This window comes from Camelus bactrianus, chromosome 20 (genome assembly GCF_048773025.1).
Source record: "Camelus bactrianus isolate YW-2024 breed Bactrian camel chromosome 20, ASM4877302v1, whole genome shotgun sequence".
In the NCBI taxonomy this organism is placed as follows: domain Eukaryota; kingdom Metazoa; phylum Chordata; class Mammalia; order Artiodactyla; family Camelidae; genus Camelus; species Camelus bactrianus.
The window spans coordinates 23,915,599-23,926,302 of record NC_133558.1 but is presented as its reverse complement, the minus strand read 5'-3'; the positions used below and the strand labels follow the sequence as shown (position 1 = coordinate 23,926,302).

Genomic DNA, 10,704 nt, shown 5'->3' with positions numbered 1-10,704 from the left:
AAACAAGAATGTATATTTTACATTCTATACAAACAAATAGTTTAAAAATTAACAGTAGATTTCTTGACTTACATTCCGAATAACCTTTTAACAGGATCAATAAGAGAGAACAGTTGAATAAATGATGGTATATTCATACCATGGAATATAAGCCATTAAAAAGAAGGGATCAGAGAGCTATGCTAGCTGACTTCAAGAGAACTGTATAGGGTATTGAGTAAGAAAAATAAGAAACATCAAGTGCCTGCAATATGATCCCATTTTTGGCAAAGCAACGACAAAAATCTTATGATTTCTGATTATGATTAGGGAGCATGGAGGAAACCGTGGAAAGACACACGGCCGGGCATGACTTCGTATACGTTACATTTACCTGACCAGGGAAGGGGGAAGGGTAAGGTGGGGGAGAGGGAAAAGGGTGCAGGAAGTAAAGGAGAAAATAAAACAGGACACTAAAAACTATATAAACATCCATATTTATGCATTTATATAAAACTGTGCATATATAGAAATTACCCCCCAAAATATGAACACACAAAAATGCCTTAACTCAAATCAAATCTGTATTTAGTGACTTGAGTGCTGAGAGTGGCCCTGATCTGGTGGAGTGGGGGTGAGCCAGCAAGGGGGCCTGGCTGTCCTCCTGCAAGGACCAAGGACATCAACAGGTAAGGTGACACTGGAGGGCACCTGGGCCACGTGTAGCCGGATGGGAGAAGGAAAAAGGCATCGAGGGTCTCATTTGAATTTAGGGCAAAGTGCAGGGACGGGGCAGGGGTGGGTGGTATTAATAGGAGGACTGAAATTTGAGAATGTATGGAAACAGTAGATCAGAAGCCAAAGTGGGCAAAGGGCTGGAATGGGGATAAAAGAAGTCTGTTAACACAAGCCAGCACAAAGCTGGGTGGGATGTCAGACAGGACCAAGGCCAGCACGGACAGGTGACTGGGAGGCCCACAGGAGAGCCCTCAGTTACGGAAGAGAAAACTGAAAACCAAACCACGACATCAAGCACAGGAAAGTTCTTATCAACCAACATACACACTTTTAATTGCAAAAAGTAAAAATTCTGTTACATAAAACTTTGATTTACATACATTCTTTACAAGTTTGCAGACCATTAAGTTATGGTCAATATTCTACACTGAACACAAAGTAACAGCTTAGACCATTTGGAGCACATGTGGATGGACTGATGTCCCCTCCCTCTGCTTACTGGGACCACCCAGGATCACAACCCTGGTTCCCACTGCAGCCATCCCAGCTCCCGTCCCTGCTGATGGCAGGGAAGAGGCTGAGCACCGAGTTCCTGCTTACCTCTGCCTCTCCAGTCTTCTCCCCAAGCCTAGGTGTCTGTTACTAACCCTTCCGCAGGAGGGAAGAGGAAGAGACCACAGGCAGCATTTTTCTGAGGGTGCAACTATGGAAAGAAGTTTGGAGGAAAAGTCGCCTATGACGAGGCTAAGGGTTCTCTGGGAATGCCACGTGTCTATCAATTCCTGTCATTAATTCTCACAGATAAGTGAGAGTTTGTTCCTGAAAAGAGGGGTTGAAGTTTGAAGGCTGGGACACTGCTGAGCTGTGAGTAAAGGTGGCTTCACAGGTTGACCTCACCTACCCCACAGAGCTGTTATGAGGAACAGAGGTAAATTAAGCCTGGCACAAAGCTGATGTCCCAACACCGCAATTTCTGCTTGAAACTCAAAACTAAACTGGTTTCCCTTCTCCGCACGGGTGCTTGCAGCTGTGGCTCACTCTTGGATTGACGCCGGCTGACTGACAGACACACTAAGGCAGGAGGAATGGCCTGTGGGAAGCCCCAGCATGTCTGGACAGTTCCAGGCCTCTGTTTGGAGTTACATAACATTTCTTCTCTCCACTATTTTGAAAAGGTCTGGACATTTCATGGTCTCCAGAGAGGGGAAAATGACAGATGTATTTAGCTCTAATGCTTAAATTATGCAGGGCAGGGAAACCAGACACTAAAGGACCTGGACAACAGACAAGCTGGCTGGAGGGTTTTTCACCAAGGCCAGCACTTAAAGCCACACCGTGCCCAGGGTGGGGGGACTTGGATGTGGTGCATGAAGGGAGAGCACCTGCCCATCTTGTCTGAGATGCTTTTGTGGAAGAAGCTGCTAGATATGGGGAGAGTCGGAGTGAGGAGGCCAGGGATATACATGCTGATGGCGACATAGCATGTTCCCAGAGCCTCCCGTTTTTCATTTGTGACAGGGCTCTTCATAAGCACTCCTGACCCTGACACCTGTCAGCTCTGTACACAGTATCTGCAGGTCCAAACATGGAGAGAATCTCAAATCAAAATGCTATTTTAAAGCAGATCTGGCACTCCCTTCCTTCAACCAATTTTAGTGGGTGAAAAAGTTAAAAAGTGAAAGTTAGTGAGTGTGGAACTTGTAACTCCGGAGGGTTTTTCCTCCAATAATAGGAGAACTCAGAAGCCTAAATAATTCCTGTTTGATAACTGATTCTCAAAAGGTAGACGAGATCGCCTTTCTCCGTGCAACCAGACTTCCCTTTCCCCTACAACTTGGCCATCTACTGCGCAAGAATTAGATGAGAAGCAAACATCTGCTTTGGGGTTTGAATTCTGAGAAAACTTTCATCTAGATTATATTAAAATGACTGAGGCCATCACCTGCAGCTAAGGAACGGTTTTGTTTTAAAGTAATTGTTCCTACACTGAGGCCTATGCTGGGTTTTGGAAGAAGGGAATAGAAAATCCATAACTAAAAAAAAACAAGTGATGTAAACTCCAAGGGGACCCACAACTGGAATTAGGCAGAGTCCTTCTTCTGGTCACACATCTGGAAACATGTGGTGACGGGAAAATGGCTGAACATAGTTGTGTTCCAGCCACATTCACTCTTAAAAAGAGTTCTCAGATGGGGAGGGAAAAAGTGAAAGGCTTTATATAAAAGTCATCTGTTAGATTCTCTCCATTTCTGTCCAAAACAGTTTTGAAAACACACCCTGAAGAGTTCCTGGCTTGGTGACCCTTGTCCCCAGATTCTCCTACCCCAGCTGAAGCATGCCTGGCTCAATTAAAGCCATATCTTCATTCCTGGGCACCACACTGTCCCGGAGCAGGAAAATAATGTGCTGGGGAACCAGCTATCTACCGGCCAACAGTTAGCTGTTCTAAGCCCTGGTTTCTTTATTTGTAAAATGAAGATATAACTGTTTTACAGGACTGAGAAAAGATTAAAGAAGATCATGTTTATTCAAGACACTCTAAGTTGGAATGAACTAGACAAATGCTGCTATTTCTCTCAGAAAATGAGCCCGAATATGTCTACTTCATAGACTGTTTCGTATTTCACCAAATAGGCAGATTCTGTTTTCATAAACCATTATTACTTCACTCTCTCCCTTCCCTACTTCTTTTTATAAGCCAGGACAGGTGTTGTGTCTGTCCAATCCCTCACTCCTGGGGACCTCAGGACATCAGGACATAATGCTTCAAACTGGTGCGAAAGCAGCCCTTCTCCCTAGAGGGCTGGGGACATAAGTCTTTGGGGACATGAGTCTCTGCTCTGGGAATCTAAAAGAAAGGGAACCTAACCCATGTGCAGAGGTCACCGCCTTGTTATCTCTTAGTAAACATGCAACAAACTTGTAAGCAAGTCCCTCTGTTTAAAGTAAGCCCTGTGGTTTTGTTCTCACTGTGGTGGTAGAGGTGGGGAGTTGCTCAGATGGTCCCACCAGCCCCCCGACCCTGCTTCCTCATCTTGATGATCCTCTTTCCCATACTGGGGTCATGCAAAAGGACTTTTGCTGCTTCCATGAAGGAGGTGAGAGCTAGGTGAGCAGGGGAAACCCCAAGACACCCTCACACAAAGCCTTGGATAACCAGAAAGGAACTGGCTGGCAACCCCAAGCTATTTCTGTAGGACTGGTCAGTGTAGATTCTGCTTTTCAGAACTGCCTTGAGATGAAGGTGAATTACTTCTCTGTATCCAGTAATTAAGAGCAGAAAACTCTCTGTGGAGAATTTCTCCCCTAATATAAATCTACATTCAATTCTGAACTGGACAGCTTTTAAGTAAAACGAGTAATATATGAACAAAAGTCTCTACTTCTCTGCTGCCACACCATTCTTTATTGAACTGTAGACAGTCAGGGGACCTCCCAGAAGATGCCTCAGAACACCACACGTACAAGGGTTTTTCAGTTTTAAGCAGAAGAGGGTATTTTATGAAAATTTAAGGTGTGATCAGCCAGAGTGAAATGGGTAAGGAACACAGGGTAACTCATAAAAACAAAACAGAAATTCAACCGTCAAAACAGTTGCTTTGCTCCTAAGGAACCCTCTCTTCTGTTAACCCAAAGGGCCTAATTTAAGAAAACTCTGAGAGGCCTCTAAAGAACTTGTTTTACTTATAATCCTGCCCCTTGTGCAGCAGGCGTTAAGGACACCGCAAAGGCTCTAAAAGCTTGCACAAAGCTGGCCTCTAAATGATCCCTCTGATTTAAAACCTCTTAAATCATAACTGCTTAGCAGCATGACTTTTATGTGTACAAAAAATTTTGTTTTTCCTGTATTAATTCACATAAGGCGCTGATTCTTTTAAGGAAAAATTCCCTCAGATACAGTCCATCCTAGTTTCATACAAGCCAGCGGAGGAGGCTCTGAGCACTTCCACCCTGAGCTCTGTGAACCCTCCTTGCCCATTCAAGCACCTGATAATCCCCGCTGTTGCTCATGAGATGTGCAGAGGAACAGGGCCTGGGGGACAAGCTGCAGGGCCACCTCCAAGGATGAAGAGGACTCTGCAAAGAGTCACCACCTCTTCCCTCACCACTGTCTGCCTCTGGCCTGTAACTTGACACAGACACGTCCTGTATCTATTTGATTTTTGCAGTGCTGAACCAGGAGCTGTAGTGTGCTTTGTTTCTTCTTCAACTTGGTGATGGCATGACCAGAAGCCAGATATCTAACAGAGTCAATAAAGGAATAATAAAGGAAAAAAGGAAACAAGAGAAGTGTCCTTATTTACACACTTCAGACATGCAAAAAGCACTTGGGGAAAACAATGAGCATAGTGAACCATCCAATCAAAAGAACACAGTTTCATATTTTCACAAGAAATAAAACCACCTCACCTTGTTTCCCAGTACAGAGAGAGAGATCATTTTGAGACAGAGGATCACACAGTCGCACACCCAGCTGGCCAAGACTTTGGGTCTGGAGCTCCTTCCCCAACCACATTACAACATCGGCTTGACGCATCTGTAAAACATCTTCCCTGCAGAAAGTCGGACCCTAAAGATCAAACTCGGGGAGGCACCCTGTCCCCAGGCCAGCACTCTAACTCATCCCCCTCTGAAGACATTTGGTAAAAGCAACACAGTTGACAAGAGCAGTGCTGCCTCAGCTGTAAAGGGCTCTGGCCCAGCCAAGGGAGCGGGGCCAGGAGCCCAACTTCTGAGAACCCATCCAGATAGGCGAGGGAGAAGGCAAAGGAGGGGTGTGTGCATAAGAACTTGATAGAATGGAGAAAAATATTACCTTAGGAATTACCATTTCAATTATAATCCTACTCCGACCTGGCATCTCTGAGACTCCAAGAGCCACGGACACTGGGAAAGAAGTGCACTTCTTGAGTGCAATTTGAAGTTATTTGATCTTTTTTCACTGGTTCTAGATTCCATTCTGTGTGGGAAATCTCTGACTTCTTTAATCATCCATGGCTTTCCAAAAAAAGTACAGGGTGGTGTGACCAGAAAGACAGGACAGGCAGGTCCACTTGGTTGAGGATGGCTTTGTTGACTGTCCTCTCACACCAGGGAGCCAGCAGAGGGGATCATGCCATGCAAGTGAGGGAATGTACCGACCCTGCTCCCTTCCTGAAGGGCAGCCTCAAGGCTTTGGTGCCAAAAGGCCTGGAAGAGGTCAGTCTCTCACAGACGGGAATTGGCAAAGTCCTGGCCAAGCAGCTGGGCTGGAAGAGTTGGGAGGGCTGTGCTCTGGCCTTTGCCTCCAGCACACAGCTTTCTCACACACACATGCACAGGGCAGGTAACTAAGTAACCAACCCCTGGAAAGTGGTTTCACGGTTTTTTTGTTTTTATTTCTCCCATTTCAATCTGGTCTTCAGCTCTCAAAGCTCTTCCTCTATAAACTTCTGTTTCCTATAGTTCTGAAAGGGTGGTTCCATCGCAAATGACCAAAGGCTGGACGCCTCTGGCTATAATGTAGACCTTCCAGTGGGTGGCACCAGCATATCCTTGAAGGGAAACAAGAAAGCATGTGAATTTCAGGGACTGGGCACACCTGAGGGCATGAGCAAGGCAGGTCTGCCAGAGCTGCCCTCGGATTTACCCACAGACTCAGAGGCAATTCTTGCTCGGGGGGTCTTTTAGCTCTTCCTGGCCTAAGTATCTTCAGTTATTATCAGTCTTCTCTGTAACCTGACATCCAATTGGAGTCACTATGAACCAAAGTGCTTCATCACCACTCCTCACCTGGGTAACTGTGAATCATGATTCAGCAGGTTTACAAAGACAGGATACTCTAGATGAGGCTGGTATTGAGCATCACTTCTCAGATTGACCTCATTTTTTTCAGCAAGAAGATAGGACAGGTTCTGGGGAGGCACTAGGACACCCTATACAACTCTCCTGAGGTGGTTATCTATAATATGGTCTCATTAGAGAACATTCAGGCTAAGCCAAACCACTATTTCCTAAATTGTATTCTGCAAACAGCAGTGCCCCATAAGACAGTCCAATAAAAATGGATTCCCTGGTCAGGCAAGTTTGAGAAACACTGGGTTCCTCCAAGGCCTTTCAGAGCCTTTTGTACACTAATGTGCACTGTGTTTTGACAAGACAGGCATTTTCCAAAGTCAGTAACTCAAGAGCCCTATTTGCTAAGGGTCTTTCTAAGGGGCTCCTGTTTGCTCCCCAGTGTCATATGTGATCTGAAGAATGAACTGGGAAACACTGTGACCTGTATTACCTGAGTGACAGGAATAGGCTAGGAAGGTAAAGTTAAAAACTTTAACACTTCAATAATGTCCTGATGGAAAATTTTCTAGGGAATGATATACACTACCCATCTTTAAACTGAGAGAGCACTGAACAGAATTTAACTTCTGCTTGGTGACTCCAGGAAGGTCACTATGACCGATGACTCTACAATCATGGCAGATGTGTGGCTCACCAGCGTCAGCCTCTGGTGTCTGACACCCATGCCATTCTTGAAAACACCTCCCTTCACAGGTTTTCTGGTGATGTCTAACTCTGTCCCCTTCCCCTCAACCTTCACAGGACAATAATTATTTTGTCAAAAAACACAGAACCTGCTGGTTACAGTGTTATTCTTAAGGGTCTCTCAGGTGCAGGAGCTGCCATCTGTCCCACAACCACTAAATTATTATCCTCCCTCCAATCTCAGGCTCTGCTTTCCTGTCCTCATTTTTAACTGTGGCCGTTGGTTCTACTTCTACCCCTGCTTCAAGTGCCCATTGTTCTCCCTGGCACCTCCTAGTCCTATTTTCTCCCAACTTGCCCTTTTCCTCATGTTCTATTCAGTCTCCACACCTTCTTGACACTCCTGTCAAGTGCTGGCCTTTAAGGACACTGCCAACCACTGGGCTCCTTTCCTTCTGGTCAGCAAAGTGGCCAGTCACAGCACCATGCATATCCTGCTCTGGATTTTAGGCTATTCTGGACCAGCCACACCAGCCTTTGATGCGCAAAGCTTCTTTGATCATTGCCAGGCACCCATTTTTTTTTTTTTCCTTTTCCTCTAATTCTATAATTAGCAACCTGGATGTTGTGGAAGCTGAAAACCTGGAATTTGGAAAACTAAAGTGTTTCTGTAGTTGTCTGAACTGTCAGGCATTTGTACAACATATGACAGATACGTTTTCAAGCACAACTACACACTCCAAACCAACAGTGCCATACAGACTTGTGCAATAGTCATGTCTCCTGGAAGTGTCACTCCACTACAGGAAGACAGGTTCAGAATAACTTCCACACAAGAATCCTCTTTTGTGCAGTAATTCTCAAGGGCCAGGCCAGCTGTGTTCCATTACTGGTTAATGCTTAATTTGTGCATTATTTTTATTTTCTTCATTTCTAAATGGAAATAGAAGTTATGTAACTTGGACGAAATTTTGGCAGTTTGCAGTCTGCACCCTACCTCCAAATGAGGTGAGAGGTTTCCAGGGACTGGGGTATTCTGAATGGATAAAATTAAAAGAAATCAACTGGAAAACCAGTCTGGGTTCTGCCAGGGACTTCAAGGCTCCCCTAGGTTTTGTGAGGCAAGAAAAACGAGGGCAATGGTGATGCTTGCTGATTTATTTACTTCTGCCAAGAAAATTCTACTGTCAAATTGATTTCTACTGACAGCAATTGATTCAAACCTATTTCTTTGGAAAGGATTTTTAGAATATGAGGCACAGAACAAGTCATAGTTGGGAAACCGTGGAGCCAAGGGTGAGTCATGACTGTGAAGCTGTGACTTGGCTGTGGGATCCACATGAAAGGTAGTATTTCTTTGTGTGGCTGTTGCCTTTACATACTGCTTGCATCGTTTTATTACCAAATGGGAACAGAAAGGGATTCCTGGAATCTGAATTTTGCCTCCCCTGGTTCGACTCTGTTAAAGGAGACACTTATGACTGATGTTTTGCCTAACGGATGGTGGGACCTTGGGGTGGTCACCTCTCCTCTCTGGGTCTCAATCTCCTTATCTGGAAAATAAAAAATTACTCTAAATATTTTCCATAATTCCTGCTAACGTGAAATCTCTAAGACCAATGGACACATGCATTGTAAATGTGCATACATTTCTCTTTGCCACATTTTCTTATTACTTGTCCCATTTAAGCATTAAGTGTTGATCCTGTTAATAAAAGAAGGTTTTTTTTTTGACTCTACTCAATGAATCTCTGTGAAGGCAATATTTAATTTTTAGAATGTTTTTTGAGTGATAAATTAAAAAGATCCTGCCCTCCGGAGGCCCCACCTACCGATATCCCCTGGCTCTAGTGGCATCGCCACGGACTGGCAGTGTCTTCGGCACTGGAAGGGAGGGATGAGCTGCAACATGGCCTCGCCGCTGCCAATGGTAAACAGGTCATGCATCCTATGCAACTGGAGGTAAAAACAGGGGGGAAGAAAAGGCAGGAAAAGAAAACAAGATAAAACCCAGGGATGTGGGAGATTAATACACAAAAATCCTTATACATAAGGCTCCGAGTTTCCTAGCAGCCTAAGCAAAGAGGAAGCAGAACCAATAACACAAGCACAATTATGTCCAAAAGACAAAAACAAACTAGTTTCTCCTAAGCATGGCGTCTCCTGGTACTGAGACAAGGGTAAAATTTCTCCTGCAATTTCTCCTAAAGAGACATTGTGTAGTTTCATAGGCAACATCCTCAGTACCAGCCCTGTGGCAGAAATGGCACAAGCTTCATAATTCACAATGATTTCTAGCCATAGTTTCAAAGCAGGCCAAAGGCAAAATATCTAATTGTATTTTAACAAAAGTCTAGTGGAGGCCAACACGTGATAGTCTAAGTATGCAATCTTCTGAATGTCTGTTTTGATCCAGATAGATGGTCTGCATATCCTTTGGGCAATGTTCATGGAAAACTATTTCTTACTGCCAGGCTTCTGATGAAAATTAAACTGCAGCAAGTTTAATTTTACACTTTTGGGCAAGACTCAGGTGAGCAGGTACATCATGACACTGATTAAAAACTAATGACAGTGAGATCAGCCTCTGATTTTGAAAACCAAGGAGACAACCAGGATATACACCTGCACAGGTAATGATGGCACTTCTGAGGGCATGGCTAATGCCACCACCAGGCATTAAGTGCAACCTGCTGTGTGCCAGGCAGAGCTGTGAACTCTGGGGTTGGGGTGGGGCAGGGAGTAGATATAAAGGGAAAGGTTGGTCTTGCTCAGGCTTCTCTTCCTATCCTAGATGGTGAGAGATAACCCCTAGGGCCTCCCCTTCCCTCCCCTCTTCCCCCCTCCTCCCAGCCCCTGCCCTTCAGGGAAATCCTTTAGATGCCCTTATAAATCAGGGGTCAGGAGCCCCTAGACCCCATCCTAGTTTTCTCTTCACCACTTGGGGCCTCCAGAGCCTTCTCTTGCCCCCAACCTTGGTCTCTCTGCTGCTCCCACAGGCCGCAGCCATGACTCTGTGTCCACGAAAACACTAGAGTCATTTCAATTGCTGTTGTAGTGACAGGAGGACTAATGTCCTGAGCTGGCTGTGACTGACAGAACTAATACTGGCAGAAGTCCTGACAACTGCAGTCTTGAAAAAAACCCCAAAATCAAAAACAAGCAGATGTATCTGTTTCATATAGGCCTGAGAGAGGGTGGGACCATGTTCCTCCACACCCAGGATGAGAACAAACAGACAACAGGATGGAATGGGACAGCCCTGGGCAACACTGTGGAGTGGGTAAAGCGGGCCTCAGAGCCCTTCACCTCTTCCCCCAGGATCCCTCAACAATCCCCACTGCTTATCTTCTATTCCAAGGCTGCCTCTTGGGTCCTGGGCCCACAGACATGTGACTCTGCCAGGGTCCAGGACCCAGGGATGTGGATAAAGGGTGGAGTAACAAGGCTGTGGAGAAAGGAGAGCTTGGGCCAGGGTGGGGAACAGATGCTCTAAGAAACCAGACTCCCAGGATTTTTGCCTAT

The 10,704-nt window shown here is 45.3% G+C and overlaps 1 protein-coding gene across 2 annotated transcripts in view; it reads right to left on the bottom strand.

Annotated features, from left to right (window-relative positions):
• Window positions 1–1,022: 1,022 nt before the first annotated feature.
• The window catches only part of C20H6orf89 (chromosome 20 C6orf89 homolog), a 31,106-nt gene continuing 21,424 nt past the window's right edge, over window positions 1,023–10,704 (bottom strand). For both annotated transcript variants that reach the window (XM_010948992.3, XM_010948994.3), the window contains 2 exons: window positions 9,012–9,135; window positions 1,023–6,251 (listed from right to left, as the gene is read on the bottom strand). In XM_010948992.3, the coding sequence (XP_010947294.1) occupies window positions 6,157–6,251; window positions 9,012–9,135 (219 nt within the window). In that variant the 3' untranslated portion in view covers window positions 1,023–6,156. The remainder of the gene's footprint in view (window positions 6,252–9,011; window positions 9,136–10,704) is intronic.